Source organism: Parasteatoda tepidariorum, chromosome 4, assembly GCF_043381705.1.
Source record: "Parasteatoda tepidariorum isolate YZ-2023 chromosome 4, CAS_Ptep_4.0, whole genome shotgun sequence".
NCBI classification, from domain to species: domain Eukaryota; kingdom Metazoa; phylum Arthropoda; class Arachnida; order Araneae; family Theridiidae; genus Parasteatoda; species Parasteatoda tepidariorum.
The window spans coordinates 44,776,560-44,795,948 of NC_092207.1; the positions used below are offsets into that span (position 1 = coordinate 44,776,560).

The window sequence follows — 19,389 nt, forward strand, 5'->3', positions numbered from 1 at the left end:
ATATATTATAACAAAATATTACACAATATTGTTTAAATTTTCACTACTAGAGCTCGCTAACTTCGCCACAAATAAATATGTTTTATAATTTAAGATCTGGCAATGAAGCGAAATATTAAATAAACTGAACTGAAGAAAAAATAGCTTGAGGTCATGGTCCTGTTATTTGTTTTTGTTCTTGTTTTGTTTCCCAAGCTTTCCAAATGAAACAATGTCTCTTCGAGTCGGATTAGGAGCTTCTCAAGCAGATTTAGATGTACAGGGAGAAATTGATTTTGATTTTTTTGACGAAAGTAATAGTTCTTCCATTCCAGCTAAGCAATCTAATGTTCTGACTGAAGTCAATCACATGACATTGGGCGCAGATTGTTCCGAGCTTGCTTGTGAAATCAGTTCTTTAAACCAAGATGCAATTATTTCCAATGGGTCTCCTTCTGCTTCAAGCTATGATTTTAATCAACCTGTTATAACCATATCATGCGATAATACCACTGGAGCAATACAGAAAACTATTAAAACTGTCATCCCTACTCCATTTAATTACAAAGATAATAAATGCGGTCGAAAGAGTCCTTCTATGCCAAATAGAAAAGTTGCTGTAAGTCCACGTTTTAAAAGCAAGGTTTTCCAGGATGATGATGGATCTGATGACAGCTCTATTTCGAGCATGTCAGAGTCTGAATCAGACATGTCTTCAGTGAGTGCTGATTCTTTTGAATTAAATGAAGGGGAATCAGATTCCATGACTGATGTTAGTCCTTTGCCATCACCTTTCCATTGCTCTACACCCAATTCCAGTAAATTTAATAAAGAACAAACTCTATCACCTCCTTTGAATATTTCTTCAGAAATAAAAAAGGATCATGTGAAATTTACTGATGATGTTGAAAGCATGTCTGATACAAAGTTATGTCCTAAATGTGACACTATTGATATTCAGGAACTTGTACGAGCTATGAAAAGACTGAAAATGAAACAAAACATAAATTCGAGTTATGTGAGGAAATGTAAAAGTCCTATTTTAACGCACAATGCCAGATGCCGAAAAAATTTATCTTTCACAAATGAGGAGGTGCGTCGAATCGATAATGATAACCAAATTTTGTTAAAGAAGATAATTGCTCAACAAAATAGAGTTACATCACTAGGAAATTCTTCACCTAGAGTATCCTCATCAGCAACAGTGAATCGACACAAACAACAACGTCAGATAGAATTAGACAATTTGGTGAGTTTCCTGAAATCTGAATTTATTTGATTTTATCTCATCTGATATATCAATTGAGTAGATTTTTCAGAGAATTTTCTTTTCTTTCATTAATCTTAAATTCCTTGTTTGTTATGTGCTTGAGTTCTATAAACAATATATAGCATTTGACTGGTGATATCTTATGATACAAAATTTTGAGGTAAAATCCTAGATTAGCCCCCTCTCGTGCCGAATTTTTGAAATCTCATCAAGTTGGCATTTATTACTGGGATCAACATTGCTTTTTGATTATTGAAAAAAAAATGTAAATTTTCCATTTGTTCGCCATTTGCAACCGGTACCGCGCAAAAAAAGAATTAAAAATGAAATAACAGTTAAAAAATGTAATAATGACAATGATTCCAACAGCAAGAGATCAGAAGTATAAATGGCTATAAATAAACCCTTTTACTTCTTTTTTAACAAAATCCAACTTTCGCATAACCAATCAGGTTTAAGGATTTTGGATTTCGTGCTTAAACAATTTCAAACGGCCCTTAGCAGTTCCAGTATTTCCATATCAGTACCTTGTATATTTCAAAGGTCCAAAGGGATTTTAAAACTATAAATTATTTAAAAAATTTTTTTTTTTTCATGTTTTATTTTATAACTATAAATTATTAAAAGGTTTATATAATATTTTTTACTTTTTTTGACCTAAAATAATACAAAACAATGTAAAAAGGTATGAAAATTTGAAAAATATATTTTATAAAAATTCTGTGTCAAATAGTTAATTTTAATTTTTGTAATATTTTAAAAAAATGTTTTCTCTTTTTGAGATATTTCCATATCTTGATCTGTCGGGCCAATTGAAATTGCCAAATAGATTTTAAACTTGTGAATTTTTGTAAAAAAATTATGCCATGTGAGTGGCTACAAGTTATATCTTTCGAGTTTGTCCCTTTCTGTGATATTTTTTTTCTTGCTGGCTGTTGTCCGGAAGTTGCCAAGACTTTGCAATTATTCTGCCACAGATCACGATATGGAAATCCCTCCCTCTGTTTTTATTTCTTTTCTTGTTTTCTTTGCATTTTTATCATATATTATGCGTTTTATGTACTTACAGCTAATGCACAGAATAAAATTCAATAAATCTGAAGTTCATTATTTTTTTCATTCTTAATTAAATTAATTTAATCTCTTCTCTCTCTCCCCTCCCTCTGAGTAAATCAATTAATCAAAATTGGTAGCAATTAAAAGTAACAGGCAAATAATTAAAATATCGGTATAGCATAAATTTAGTGGAGAGAACTGTTGCTGATTGTTTGGCATAACCTAGTTGAACTTTTGTAATGAGTCAATTGATTAGTTGTATTAATAAGATTCTATTTATTTAATATACAAAATTGGACTAAAGATTCATTCACTTTACAGAGTATTTCTCATGAGAAATCTAATACACTAAAAACAATACTACTTACCTTTTCATTTTTAGAAAAGTCTAAGGAACAGTTCAAAGGCAAATTTATGATGACAAAGTGAAACAAACAATAATTTTTCTTATTGCGTATTTATTTAAATTCATGATAAATAGGGAGGCACAGTTTTGTGCAAAAGTCAAATCAACGAAAATTACTGTTTTAAATCTAGTACAATGTATATTTGAAATACAAAAGAGTTTAGAATCAAGTAGAGTTGTTTTCTTCTTAGGTACTAACAAAAATTATTTAATCAATTAAATTTAAGTGTAATCCTATTAAAATAAATTGACCTCTTAAATTTATTACAAATAAAATTTTAAATCTGGGATAGGCAGCAAAAAATAAATAAATAAATGAATAAAAAAATATAATATAAAATAAATTAAACAAATTGATTTATATCTTATATAAACAAAATAACATCTATTAATATTATATAAATTAATGTGTTTAAGTAAATTCAAACTGTGTGTCGAAATTAACAACTAAATTCAATATTCAAGAAATAATTATTTACAACAAAAAATTATTTATAATTTGCCCATTATTCTGGTTAATTTTATTAGAAATATGCAATAATATTTATTAGTTTGCCCAGATATTTTATGGCATAACAAGTTTCATATCTTTATGTATTTAAACAAAACCAATCAAATCATCTGATTTTATTACCTGCCACTTTTTTATTTTTATTTAAACAATATTATTCAAAACAATTGGTTACTTTACCAAGCATTATAAAAATTAGCTATAATTTTTCCTAGATATGAAATAAGATTGAATTTTACCCCAATATTCCAGGGCTTATTCTCCCAGACAAGAGTAGTTTTTAACTATACTTAATAGAAATTTTTTTTTATAGAAAGTCTATTCAGTTAGGTTATACCCCATTTATCGAGGAACACTATCCCATATACGAACAAATAAAGGAAACAAAATTACAGTAAAAAGGAATAGGTAAATTCCAAAATTGCATTACCTCATAAAAGCTGATTCAAAAGGTTTAGAATTCATCTTGCACCTAAAATTAATCATGATAGAATACATTATTGGTTGAATCATAATGAAATCCAATGAACAATATTAATTAAAATTCTACAAGAAAATGAAATTAACTTAATTAGAAATAAAAAAATAAAAAAAAGATGTAATAAAAATATTATTTCTTATGTATTAACATTAAACTCATTATTCAGAAACGAAAATGTAGACAATTTGGCAGGTTATTATCTCCAAAGAATTTTAAATAAGATATAATTTAATTGGTAAAATCTAAGGTCGCTGAAGTATAGTAATGAGTATTTCAAATCTTGCAAGAGAAAAAAATTATAGATAAAATTAAAGTGGAAGTGCTACGAAAAGATTTCAAGAAGATCATTATTTAACCTGTATTTTCAATTTTAATAGAATCTTATTAAAATTTGAAATAAAAAGGTAAATTGTTCTAGAACAATATGTAGTGCGATTTTTACAATCTGTAGTCTATGCTCCTTAGCACAACCTGCATTACACTCACTCCTCTATAATGACGATCGATGCATAAAGTCACATTTGCTATTCACAAGATTGCATCATGTGAACATGACAATCTTGTGATTGCATCATGACAAGACAAGAGACATTAAAATGTCTGCACTGAACCATTCATTCCAATATATTATTTGTGTTTATTTTATTTAGAAAAAAGTTTAAAAAAATATTTAAATCCTTTGATGTTGTTATCATAGAATAAATATAAAACTTGTATTCTCTTTTAATTGAAGGAAGAGTATTAGTACATGACATCTTTAATATTTTTCTTGATCATAGATGGTAGTACTTTCAGGGGTCTGTTCAGACATTTTGTAAAAGGTCCGTTTTTTGTGAAATTGTGAAAAAATTACTCATGTTCTTTCAACCAGGGTCCTGCTTTTATGAACTTGTGCAAATAGGGTCCGGTTATTGCAAAAAACTTTTTCAGGGAGTTTTTAAATTGTAAATAGATACAAGATTATGCTCAGCACTGTAAAATTATAATAAAAAAAAATTAAATTTTCAAAAATAAATAGCAATTGCTGCCTTTAAATTAGAGATGCAACATACAAATATTTGGTATTTAGCCTATACTGCTGAACGCAGAATATTCTTTTCGGATGAATAATGGAAGAATTGTCTGCCGAAGACAAAACTTAATTGGTTTACATCCATTTTTCTTGTTTTCTGCCCTGGGAAGGATCTATTCAATTGACAAAACAATAATGAAGATAAACAAATTTGTGAAGGGTCCAATTAAAAGAAAAATCATTTTGTGAAGGGTCCGTTTTTAAGTTAAAATATTTTGTGAAGGGTCCGTTTTTATGAAAAGATATTTTGTGAAGGGTCTGTTAACGAACCCGAATTTCTTCTAAACAGACCCCTGACTTTCATAATCTGTATAACTTTCTTTTCATAGCATATAAATTTAGCAATCACACTTTTTTTGTTTGAAAATTGTATTAATTCTTTTTATTAAATGCCAATCCTTTTGCATTGTCTATTTCCGAGTTAAAATATGTAGTCTTTGCAATTATCTTGAGTTTTGTAGCGAAAATGGCAGTTAAAAATGTATTATTTCAAAGGGAACTTTTATATACAAATTAATGTTAACCATAGAAAGAAAAAGTTATGTTATTCAAAATTTTTAGTTAGTTATGAAATTCTTAAAAATATTGTTTTGTTACAATTGGTCAAGTATTTACTTTTAGCTTTGTGTATGGTATTGGATAATATTTATTGTACTCAAAATATATTTGTGTACTCAAATTATAACAACCTCTTATCATAATGTCTTTTTTTTTGCCAGGACCACGAGGGTCATATTAAGTGTCAACTGTGTATATATGGCTAAAAGATGCATAAAGAAAACAAGAATGTCGATAACAAGAAAGAATAAAGGAGAAAATAATAAAAAATTATTTAAAAGGATTTTTTTAACAATTAACAAAGAAGACTTAATATTTTTTAAACAGAAAAAAGAATAATTTTTTTTTAAAACCTTATAAAAATTAATGAAAACTTAGAAGAAGATAAATTAGCAATAAAAATATATTATCATTATAATAAAAATATATTATCATTATAGCAATAAAAATAAATTAGCAATAAAAATATTATATCACTAAAAGAGACAGATTTTTAAACACGTTTCAAGTAAATTTCAAGTAAAAACAACATGAAAATTCAAAATAAAACACAAGACAGAACATGTACAGAGAGAAGAGAAATTTTTTCCCCTCCATTACTAAGTTGCCAGAATAAAAAGTATGAAATTACAGTGTAATAGAGGGTAGTAGGAAAAACATTTTTAAGTTGTGTTCATATTATCAGAAGTAATACCTTGGATTAGTTCTGATCAGGGTTGGAGTTTTTGCCGGCAAAAAGGGTTTTTTACCAGGACAATGGTAAAAACCGGCAAAAACCAAATTATCTAAATTGCTGATTAAATATTATTACAAAATACTTGAAACAAATTTAAATCAATCATAAGGAATAATAATTTTGATACATTACATGAAAAAATTATTTTTAGCATATTAATAATTAATATAAAGGCAATAATTTTTAACCCACTGGCGGTTAAGGAAATGGGCAAAATTGGGAGAATGTTTCTCCCCTACACACAGTTCCCCTATCAATTAACATGGGAAAACCGGTTTTGCTATGCAGAGAAGACTGCAGGTTAAAATGCGACTTTTTACGTGCAGAACCGTCAGTGGGTTAAAACATTGAAAGTTTTTTACCTCTTTTCATTTTAGAATTTTTAAATAAATGTTTTTTTACAAATAAACAAATGTTATTATTTGTATATTATTATTATATTATAAAAAATTATTATTTGTACAATAATTAACTACACATCTTGATAGATATTTTATGCTTTAAATTATAGTTATATTTAAAATAAGTTCATTTCACTGGAGAAAAAGAGAATAATCGCAAATTTTCCAATCAATAATGCTTCAAACTACTAAAATGATATATTATTACATTATGATTTAATTATGGAATAATAAATTTGTTAATTTTTTTGTAATTATTTATATTTATTGTATATATTTCAATTTTAGGAATAATTTTGTACCAAAAAATGTGTTTTTGTCCTCTTATCTTGGAAAATATAGGTTTTTGCCAATTTGCTTGGCAAAAACCTGTTTTTGCCAGGACGGTTTTTACCGGTATTTACCATGGTTTTGTCCACCTGCGGCAAAATCTTGCCAACCCTGGTTCTGATAGTATTACTTTGTATTTGCTCGGAGAAAAGGATGCATGCATGGCAACAACTTTATAATACAAAAATTATAATTAGTAAAAGGTCACACTTTAAATACACAACATTTTATTTTAGTGATTTTTTTATACATCAATTAAATTTATTGAATAATATTTATTGTTTAATTAATAACTTTCAGCTTGTTATGTAACTTTTAAAATGTTTCATTTTTGAAATTATTTTATCTAGGCCTTGTTGAAAAGATTGGAATCTGCAAAGCCTTCCAGAGATTTAAATCGATTACATTTGCTTCAAGATTATGACCGTCGGTCATCTGGTGTTTTATCTAGAGCATCTTCAAGATCCTCATATCCTTGCAGCTCAACTCAGTCATATAGTAGAACATCAATGCATTCATCAGGACGTTCCAGTGCTGTAAGTGTTAAGCCAACCAACTCTTCAGTATTACGCTCACAGTCGTTGACAGCAATGAACAAGTCTTAAATTATGATAATCTTTTTATGATGTGAATGTATTTACAGAATTGCCAACTATTACGATTTATTTATAATTATTGCAATTCCATACTCAATATTAGGGTTGAGTGATAAAATATAGTTTTTTCCCCTTAATTACCAAGAGTTTTGAAATTTTGTTGTTTGAAACTAATCTGTATTATTATTTTTTTTAACTCCTTAAACAATTCTAAAAGCAATAAGTAAAAACAAAAACGATTTGATAGAAGAGGAGAAAAAAAGAGAAATCTTATCTTTCCTTCTTCCTACAAGCTATTCTGAAACTTAATCTTCTGCTCTTATAGAAAAGTAAAAGAATGTAAACTCAAATCTGTAATGCTGTGAGAAAAAGTGTTTAGTAGTTTAAATGCAGGATGATAAAAAGACAATAATGGCTATTTCTAATTTAACCAAAAAACTAGGACATTGATACCCAGTAATCAATTTAATTGTATCATTTTATTATAAAAAATAAAATTCCATTGTTGTATAATTTTTAATAGTACCTTTATTTAAGTGTAACTTTTTTTACTTCATAATTCATGCATAATTGTATTACTATTTATACATCTAATAAATTTCTCAAGGCTAACTGTATATATCTGTATTTCTGCGTTATTGTCTTCTAATTATTGATAAGTTAGTTGAAAAGTTGGCACCTCTGTATATATATTACCAAATTTATTTCATAATGTAATAATTTTTTTTGGTGTTGTTCTTTTCATTATTTTTTATGATAATAAGTTATGTTCTGTGTTCATTTTTTTATTTGTGAAGTTTTAAGTAAAATTGAATATTAGCACAGGCAGCTCTTACATTTTATTTTCGTTGCTGTTATCTGTTTTGAATAGTTTTTCTCACCTGAGGCCAGTGTAATGTGTCAAATAAATACATATTTATTAATAAGAAACAAATCTTTCATATGAGTAGTATATTCTTATTAAATAATGCTAAAATGGTCTCTCTGATTACTATTTAAAGAAAAAATGTGTGCTTAAATGTTATTTCATCTTAGATTCGTTTATATATATATATAATATAGTAAAAATGTAAAATGATAATTAAGATTATTTCTTACTTATCTATATATTGCTAATATTTTTTGCCATTTCTGTATAGTTAATTGATTTTACTCTGTGATATGTTACATAAAATAAGCCTAATACAATATTGACAACTGTAAAATTTTTTGCTTGTAAGTCATCTAAATAACTTTGTTCCGATTTAAGCTAAATTGAATTTAAACACATGAAATTTCATGAATAATAAATTAAAAAAAAAACGTATTTAAAATTTTCAACAATAAACATAAGTGAGTTTTGAGATTGATAATTAAACCCCCAAATTTTTTACTTTTTTCTGTGTATAATGTACAGGAAATTTGTAAAAAAAAAAAAAACTATCTATAAATTTTGGCTAAATTCTAATAAAATTAATTAGTCTAGCTTTTTTTTTTTTATTGACTTTATGTTTTACAGGATATGAACAAAAACTGAGAACATTGTGTAAAATTGGTATATTTCAAAAATCATCTTTAATGACTGGAATAGTTAATATTCTGAAATTTGAGATTAAAATAATTTAAATTTAACATATTTTAATAGCTTATTTAAATATGTGTATCAACTTAAATAAGTTGGGAAATTGTTTTTTTTAATTTTTTTTTAAAGCAAGTCTAAGTTATAAATCACAAATGGTATTGAGATTTACATCAAGTGATAGGAGCTAAAATAGTGAGGTGTTTTTTCTTTTACACCCCAGGTGTAGAATTACACTTTTCAACTACAAAGTTTAAAAATATGGTTCTTAGTGTCTTTCAGTATTGAATTCTGCATAAGGAAAGCGTTCAATATAATTTTATTACATTCGTGAAATAACATGTAACAAACAGTATAAAACTAGTTTATTTGCTGTTTAAAAATATACCAAATTCATATTCAGCTACTTCTTAAAATTTTTTTTTATATGCATGGTATTATTTTATCTACTTTGGGTATTATGCTTATCTACTTACTTCTTACAGCTATGCATGCCCAAAAGGATAGATTTTTTTTTGTTGTTATATACTCTAAAGTACAAAACAATGTGAATAAAATACAGAAATGGACAAACTATAGTTTTGGTTTTCTAAAATAACCCTCAGTGTTTAAACACCAATGATTTTTCAAAACACTAATAAAAACCTTCCTCGGTGTGAAGACACCATTTTGGTTTTAAGACACTAAAAAGGTTCTTGTTTAGAAAACTGAAACTATATGTTCATTTCTGTATTTTATTCACCTTGTTTTTTTACTTTAATTATACATGTGTACACAGTTTATTAGTTGCATTCCATTAGTTTGCATTTATTTTTAATTCAATTAAGTTATTACATATATTTTCTCAAGATTTATTACTTCAGTTTTTCATTTGAAATAAGAAATTGCCTTTTTATGTTTCATTTATTTGATATATATGCTAGTCTATCAACTTTTTGAGTGTTAGTTCCAGTTTTTTCTGTACTTTAAACTGGTGCCTTTCTTGCATCAAAAATGTTTCCCCATGTTAATGTGTGGGAAAGAAGTGCATATTGGTACAATTTCGTACAAGGACTAACACTTAGAGGGTTAAGTATGTATTATACTTGTGCTTTTTATAGATACATAATCTACAAATTTCTACCTGTTTTTTTTGTTGTATTTAGATGATGTAATTAATACCAGTATATAAAAATGTAAATATATCCCTTTTGTGGATGTTGTGTGAAAAATGTTTTTATGATGCAAAATTGATTGTATTTATGGGCCAAAAAGAGTATTATGTAAAAGTTAAACATTAAAGTGTAAATATAAGTCATATGTAAAATAAATATTTTTTCATTAAATCCTTTAAATTAATAGATTAAAAAGATATTTTAGATGTTATTATTTACCACATTAATTTTAAAAATATGTTAATCTTCTTTGTTATCTCTTATAACTATAACTAATATTTTCCTTATTGAATGCATTCTATCTCATGTGAATTTGTTTGTTTCTTAAGTTAAATCATATAATTACTAATTGAAAGTTAGTACAAGGAAGGATTTGGTTATTTCTCCATGCAATAAATGGAACTTTCCATATGATCTATATAAAATAAATAATAATTAATATAGCTATAAATATATCTAACTATAAATAATAATTTAATTCTATAAATGCTTCTGAAATAAATTATTTAGTATTGAATGGCTTAAAAAATTGTCATTTAGTGGTGTTTAATTTATTATTAGAGAATTTGTTTAAAATCTATTCAGTTAAAATGCTTTTTGTAAGTTCTGAAAGAGAAGTTGATTTATTTATTCACTGTTAAGTTAAGCGTTCATTTATGGCTTAACTTTAAAGTGTAATATAATAGCATGTTTTTAGTGTCATAAAATTAATCATGGTTTAAAATGATGAAGCATTTATTTTTTGCTGTTATATTGATAAACATTCATATTTTATTGTTGAACCATTGCAATTGATAAGGACTTTTTCTAATTAATTTATTATTTATTATTTAATAAAATTAGTTTTTTTTCTTTCTAATCTATAAAAAAATTATTTTGGCAGGGCTGAAAGTTTTATTTGCCACTGGCGACCAAATATTTAGAAATGCAAGTAAGTTTTGACTTGTAAAATGGTGCATTTTAAATCTAACTATTAAACATTTTCCTTAGTTGTGAATTAGTGTTTTTGCTCAATTAGCAACTTGGGTATGTCACAATAGTCTGAAGAGAGCTAACAGAAATTCTTTGATGTCTGTGACACTCGATGATTTGCTTAGAAATTCTATAAATTGACACCTCCAGGGGTGATTGTGAGCCCAAGTCAAAATTCCGGAAAAATTTCTTGAGTTTAAAAAAAAAAAAAAAACAGTTTAAATTGAAAAATTAGAAAAACATTTAAACAAGGTTTTTTTTTCCTTTTTCTCAATATTTCTTAGTTTACTCAAAATATATTTAAAATTTTTCACATACCTATACCATTTACACATACCTATGATGATCTGGAGAAGTAATTAAAATTTACAAATATGTCTTTCTTTCTAGAGTTTATGATTATAACAACTATTTACTGATAAAAAATTAATATTAATCATGAATATAAGCTTGTAAAGTATCTTTCTGGCTTTCCCTTACAAACAAATAAAATAAACTGTGTTTTTAAGCTCCACCATTGAAAATTTGATTTCCGGAAACTTCTGTGATCAATGATTTTTTTTAAACTTCTGGACCTTCGATCTCCGGAAACTTCCGGATCACTGATAGCAAAAATTCCGGAAATCCGGATTTTTTCCGGAACACAATCAGCCCTGCACCTCCAACCAGGGTTGGCTTTTTGCCGGCAGAAACTGGTTTTTGCCATGCCAGTGGCAGAAACTGGTTGTAACCGGCAAAAACTGGCAGAAACTAAAAAAACTTCTTTATCAGTTCTGGTAATTGCTTAATGACATTTTGTTTAAGTAAACTGAAAAATGTAACTGTAACAAACTTTTTAATTCATTGTTTGTAAATATATATTATTTTGTTTATATTAAATATAAAGAGTGCAGTGCAGTATATCAAATATTTATATTAAATAAAGAAATGTAATAATAAATATAAATACTAAATTTTAGTTTATTATATTAAACTCTGAAATTCAGTAATTATTATCATTTAACTCTTAATGTAACTCAGTAGAGCTACTTTCAAATAGTTTTTTTTCTTTTGAAGACATAATTTGCATGGCAACAATCCAATTATTATAACAGTAACAGTTTTAATCTTTGCTGTATGTAAGAGGTAATATAATTGGTTAGATTCACTGATTCATAAATGTAAACAGCAATTTCACTGATCACTTTGTTTAACATTTCTATGAATTATCCATTGTATGTCAATCTCAGTACTTAACTTTTATGTCATTTTCTGAATTTCTGCCACAAATGTGGCAGAAAAGGGTTTCTGCCATGCCAGTTTTAACCAGTTTCTACCAGTGGTGTTAACCACCTCGGCAGAAACTTGCCAACCTTGCCTCCAACAGAGTTTGATCCTAGGTTGGCAATTGACAAATGGTGCTTAAGGCTGAAAGGCAAAGGTATACAGACTTGGAGAGTTAAAAGTCAGGGAACATTTTTGATAATTTAATTTTCTGATACTTTTTTATATTTTCATGACTTTTAATGATGTGTGCATGATAACAGAACTTCATAATTTTATTTGAAGTTATTATTTTGCAATAAATATAAGATTCAGTTACTGCCTTCTTTTGTGGTTTTAATCACCAAAATGTCCTTTATGTTTGTTAAAACTTTAAAAATTGTTTTAACTTTTAGTGAAAATGATGGTAAAATTTTTGTTTTTGTCTGGGTAGTACCGTAACTGAAATTTCAAGCCCTGAATTATAGGCTTATGAACTGTTTAGTTCAACTGACTGAACTAAAGATGTCTTTTCACCTGTTATAAACATAGTGATGAAAATTTCTATCCAAACTTGCCCAAATAAGAAATACTTGATCAGTTAAGACGGAGGCAAAGACTACACATAAACTTTTTTTTAAGTGCTTTTGAAATTAAAAATGCTTAATAACTATTTACTATTATACCTATACGTAGCAATATATTTGATATGCAATCATATTGTAATAGTACAATAAATCCTTCCAAGTAGGACACTTGGAAGGCAGAGATTGGTGCGAAGGTTATCTATGCAATCTTTTATAATATGATAAGCATTATTTTTTTAAATAAGTTTTAGACTAGTGTTTCGAAATGTCCTCAAATGAATAAATTTAAAAAAAACCCGTTTATGAGTCCCAAATTTGTTAAAATGCAATTTACTATTATTATCTTCTTAAACAATAAATATTGAGCATTTTGAAAATTATCTTTAAACAATTATGACTATTTTTCTTCCATGTATTATATAATTAAAAAATAATTATAAGTTTAATATTTTATTTCATTGACATTTTTTGGTTTGAAAAACTAAAATTTTTACGTATAAAAATTCTTTTATTTTTCTTGCAAAAATTAAGTAAAAAAAAAACATAATATATTTTAACAAAATATAAAATAATATTCTCTATGATAAGTTATTAGTCATGTCAATATTAAGATAAAGTTTTGAAAAAAAAGTGAATTTAAATGTATGTAAACATATCTGCTTAGAATAATAGTTTTTAAAAGTAGATAGTTTTTAGTTAAAATCTTTTCCTCTGAAGATGGTAAACTTTTACTGTAAAAAAAGAATAAAAGTATATTGTAGCATGTACAATTTTTATACTAGAAAAATTGTTTTGATGTTTATAGCTTTTCACTTTTGTATAGAGCAGAACTTGTGTATTTAATATACTGTATCTTCCAGAATAGTGTTATAAAAATACTTTTATATGAATAATTTAATATGTAACCAAGTAAAACAAATGAACAAGAAGTGAATGCACTTCGCTTGTAGTCAAATTTGTATTAAGATGATGCATATCTATTGCATTATTTGTCTTTCAATAAAGAATATCTAACGAATATCTTATGTTTGTTTATCAAATTAAAGTGTGAGAGACATACACTATAAGGTGATTAATGCACTCATCGTTTTGCTATTTTTTAAGAAATACACAAATAATTAAAATCTCACATGAACATAATCATTATTTTATTCAATTTAACTTACACAACGGAATTTTGTCTAGTCTTCATATAAGTAAACTCTATTAGTAGCCATCACCATGCTACATACTCTGGGCATTTTATTGCCTAGTTTGTCTGAACTTTTGGATCTTATTTTATCATGTTACTACCCATAAATGATTTTGGCTTATATTTGAGCAATTCCCAACCAGGAGAAATTTAACACTCTCCAACAGGAACTAGGTTAGTCCAATCAATTTGTTTTCTACTGCAGACCCCTTAGAATTTTCAGAAACTGTTTTTGAGAAATGATTCCTTTTCCAACTTTTATTACATTTATATTTCATGCAAGTCTTTTAGACAGAGGTTTTATATTAGCGATTTCTAATGAAATAGTGAGATTTTATTTTAGTGATGTAGAATTATTTTTACATTGTTAATTTTTACTATTTTTTCTTGGATTATCTTTAAACGTTACTAGTTATTCCTAGCAAATTTTATTTCCTAGTGCTTTTATATTGTTTTGGTCATTCTACAAATTAAAAAAAAGTATCTGAGTATTTAACTGATGATTTTCTTATCTACAATATTATGTCTTTATTTGGTTATCAGGATTTTTAGAGTATTGAATTTCTATACAATTTTACTAGAAACTGATGTGTGGATAACAATTAAATTGTATAGAAATCAATTCGATTTTAGATGGTACCTAATTATGTTTAATAACCCTTTGAAGCAGAGTTATTATACATATTTTTCATTATTTTGTATTAATTTAGGTCAAAATAAATGAAAAATATTAGATTTAGCATTTTAATAATTTATAGTTTTGAAATACTATGGTTGTCTCTTTTTCTCTGTAGAAAGGTAGTCTTCCAAACGCAGCTCAGTTCCAATTAATAATTTTTCAAATTCGCAATTAATTGCAGTTATTTAGATCTAAGAGAAACAGTTATTCAACATCGAAATATCTTGAATTTACAAAATCAATTATTGATAAATTATTGAATATGGTTGAAAAAAATATTTTTCAACAACTTTTTTGGATTTTATATTTTAGTACAAATATAATTTCGAAAAAAATAAGATATTTTTTTAGTAACTATTAGACTATTTTTTAAAATTAAAAAGTACCGAAATACATTTTACTTGTAATTGGAACATCAATATATATATATATATATACATTAATAAAATTAAATTTATAAGTTAACATAAGTAAATTAAGGGATACAAAATACATAAATTGTTTTAAATATTTCTGACTGCTTATGGAAGATTTGAAATTTTAGAGAGTTAAAGTTTTGCCATTGAAAAGATTTGTTTCGTGATCCGAAGTTACTTTAAATCATTATTTAGCAACAAGTGAGTACATCAATAAATGAAATGTTTTAAAATGAAACTTGATAACATGCGATAAATGATATTAGTAATTTTCAAAAGCTATAAAATAATTTCTTATGAAAAGAGGCTTATTTTAATCTATTAATAATTTTCAACAGTAACAACTTTTGGCATAAAATTCATTTATAAATTTTAAAACAAATAAACTAATGTAAACGTTTTAGTTTATTATGACAAGAAGTACATTAATGGATAAAATTGTACAAATGAGACACATATAGTTTGTAATTTAACAAGACAACTGCTCCGAATTTTACATAGTTAAATCTTCAATGATATCAGGGGAAACCAAGTTGAAATGTCTTTCCTATCCTGTTTGAGAAAAATATCAAATTTAAAAAAAAAAAATAGCTTATAATATTTATTTAAAAACTCATTACTATAATTAATTTAATAATTATTAATTACAAGGTGGAAAAAAAAATCAGGCGATTTTAAAAGTTATCAAGAGTGAATGATTACCTTTATATACATATTAATATGAAGTAAGCATAAAAACATTTCACTTTTAAACTGAAAAAAAAAACAAACAAAAAAAAGTATATTTCCCAATTTGTTTTGTAGATGCTCACCATCTCTCGATAAGTGTTTAGTTAACAACATCAATTGCCTGTTGCGGCATTTTAATAAGCATTTAAAGTTTTTAAATTTAATTTAATGTTTCCACTGATGAATTGTGAGTAGTGCTGCAAAATTAAACATTTGAGTATGGTGCCAGAGAACTAAACATGCACATTTCAAGAAGACTTAGAAAAAATCACAAGATGAAATTTTGGGGTATCTGTCCACCTATTTGTTAATGGTATGCCTGGAAAACAAGCTCCTTAAAAGTACCATGTAATTTTATGCAGTATGGCATCATCACAACAGTTAAACTAATATAAATATATCCTTTTTTTTGGGACAGATTTATATTTTTTAAATGGTCTTACTTGTTTAAACAAGATATAATTTAAAAGTTTGATACCTTGATGTTAAACTTACATTTTTGCCTATTTTACCATATTTTAAGAACTATTTATTGCACTAAAAAACTTTTGTATGCAATTAAGATACACCCAAATTTATCAAAAAAAAAAATTATTTATTATTTAATTTAATAATGATAGAAAAAAATTTTGAACTGTAAGATGTAATATTTTTAAAACCATACTGTATAATATTATTTCAACTGAATGAATCCGAAATTTAAAATAAGCATTTGAATATTTTGTATGAGAAAAAAAGTTTTAAAACTACAACCTCTTGAAATTTTATAGATTAAGAATTATTTTAACCAAATTTGTTCAAATGTTGGATTTTTTCTTTTAAAATTACATAATTTTAAAGTGTGTAAAAATTTATTTAACTTACACTTTAGAAATGTTTTAATTATAAATAAATTGAAATAATATAAGTAATAACTTGATTAAAAACTTCATTCACTCAAAAATATACAAACTGGAAATAACAGTTTACATGAAGTGCTCAAAAACAGATACCCATTTTCAAGACTTGAACATCCAAGGGCCAGAGACTTAATCAGACTTGCCCAATGTTATCCACATCAGGCAAGTCTTGAAATTGGGTGACTGTCTTTGAGTGCTGGAAATATGTAAACTGTTATTTGTGTATTTTTTTGAAGTGAATGAAGTTTTTAATTAAGTAAAATCTTATTACCGCAGTTCTTTGGGATTTATTTAAAATAAGTAATTATTAAAAATTATTTTTTGAGTGTAGTTTTCAAATAAACAAGTTTTATAATTGTGTGAGAAATATTTTCAATTTATTTACTTAATTTTAGAGATTTGGTAAAAATTAACAATAAGAATATTAACTTTCCTCTGCCTTCTTGACTTGACTATTGTGACCAGATAAACAGATAGTCACAGTTTCTCAAATTGTGACAGTGAGCAGCGAAATTATATTTTAAATCGGCTTCTAAGAAATTTTAAACTTCAGAAGAAGTTGATCATTAAAAGAAAATTGATTATGATGACAAGCAAAATAATGACATTAAAAAGTAATTAGCATAGTTTTTGTGACACAATAAGAATTGAATATTTAAAAAATACAGTGATTAATATTATAATAAATGAAATAAATTTACCTTGATTGCTATGCCACATAATTGAAGAGAAGATCGTAGATCATCGCACAATGTAAGTAAAAATGCCCTTCTTATTTTCTCTGCTTTGAGGATTTCTTTATTATTTATAGAAATATCTGCAAGCAATTAGGAGCAATTTATCATTTAATTAATAGAACATACTTTATGATTTGAATAAATTTGATGTTTGATAGAATAAGTGTTTATTTATATGTAAAATAAATCAAATATTAAAAAATAATGAAAAAAAAGAGGATGGTGAAAAGGCATACAAACATTTATCAAACACACATTTTTGTATAACTGAATGTTTTTGTTTGAATACTTTCACATAATTGAAAAAATAGTTTTACTTTTAAACAAGGATAAAATTTAATTAACTAAAACATTAGAAAGAAAAATATTTAATTGCTGGATTAAAAGATCGTGTGAATAAGTATCACTTTGCCAAAACCAAAAGTTGTTAGCCCAAATTGTGCCTTCATTAAGTCACAAAAATACAGATTTAGATACATAGACCAAATAATTGTACAATGCTGAAATTCATGTCCCTTCATGTCCTAAACTCAGTTTGGAGTGCAATCTGTTTTCTTTCCTGTATAGAAAATAGGTTTTCCACATGATATTTAAAGAAAATACAGATCCGAAAAGCGAAATTTCTCTACAAATCCCCCCAAGTAACAAATCAGTTAAAGAGTTAATGAAATTTAGTTTACCTATAGTGTTGATGCAAACGAGCAAAAAAAAAAAAAAATTAGAAGGGTTTAAATTAAATTGTGCTGAAAAATGTAACTAATCCTCAGCTGCTTGTTAGACATATAAATTAAGTTTAAAAATTAATTAATTATTTATTAATATCCAATAAGATTTTGAATAAACAGGTTACTTTAAAAATTTATTTGTTTAAAGGAAAAAAATAAATATTAAGAAACTTAACTCCTTAATAAAAATGCTTTACTTCATCAAAATTCAGTATTTGTTTACTGAAAGATAAGAAAAAAATTAATATTAAAACAATGTAGTCTTATCTAGAAAATATCATAGGTTATATTAAACACAAAATTAATACTTCTTTTGAAATTCTATGAATAAAAGTAAGATTAGAAAGATACAATTCACAATTACATCATAATTTAATTTTTAGCATGTAACAGTTACGCTAAAATTGGAAAAATCTTCTATTTAATATGATTTTAGAAGTTAAAAAAAAAAAAAAAATATATTCAAATACATTGCAATAACAATCAATAAACCAGCTTAATTTTCAATTTCTTGCTTTATGAAGTTGAATTCACGATTAATTGAATCAAAAAACACAAAATAACTCTATCAACATACTACACTGTTAAATCATTAAATACAATATTAATGTATTAAATTTTCAATTAAATTACTATTTTCTTACGCAGCAATTTTTTTATTACATCGAATTGATATTTTTTTTATAATTATAAAATGGTGATAAGTAAGGCCCGGATTTTGATGACATTTGCATTTTTGGACATTTTTTGTCCTTTAGAGCATTTTTTAAGATTTATAGGGCATTTTTTTCTAAATTTTGGGCCGTATTTTGCATTTTAAAGCATTTTTTAAGCTTTTCGTTAATTTTTTCCTATTTTCATTATTTATTGGGGCATTTTTATTACATGAAATGCAATATTTGTCTTATAATTTTAAATTTCATATTGTAGCTCTCAATACCACCTGCATGCCATTATGTTTTTCCACTATGTTATTGATTGATATAAAATCTTTAGAAGTAATTCTTTGTTACAGCTTTCCCATTTTCTCTGTTTTGTATAGTTTAGAACATTACAATTTTCTAGGAAATTTTCTTCTCCAGGAATAAAAATTTGCTTTCCAA

At 25.9% G+C, this 19,389-nt stretch overlaps 2 protein-coding genes across 4 annotated transcripts in view; one reads left to right on the top strand and one right to left on the bottom strand.

Annotated features, from left to right (window-relative positions):
* Window positions 1-211: 211 nt before the first annotated feature.
* LOC107449438 (cilia- and flagella-associated protein 97) lies at window positions 212-13,927 on the top strand. The gene is made up of 2 exons (XM_016064955.3): window positions 212-1,228; window positions 7,151-13,927. The coding sequence occupies exons 1-2, from the start codon at window positions 212-214 to the stop codon at window positions 7,403-7,405; spliced, it is 1,272 nt and encodes a 423-aa protein (XP_015920441.1). The 3' UTR covers window positions 7,406-13,927.
* Window positions 13,928-15,583: 1,656 nt separating this feature from the next.
* LOC107449441 (cysteine--tRNA ligase-like protein, mitochondrial) overlaps window positions 15,584-19,389 on the bottom strand; it is a 21,561-nt gene continuing 17,755 nt past the window's right edge. For all 3 annotated transcript variants that reach the window (XM_071179739.1, XM_016064960.3, XM_016064959.3), the window contains exons 14-15: window positions 17,526-17,641; window positions 15,584-15,748 (exon numbers count right to left, since the gene is read on the bottom strand). In XM_071179739.1, the coding sequence (XP_071035840.1) occupies window positions 15,698-15,748; window positions 17,526-17,641 (167 nt within the window). In that variant the 3' untranslated portion in view covers window positions 15,584-15,697. The remainder of the gene's footprint in view (window positions 15,749-17,525; window positions 17,642-19,389) is intronic.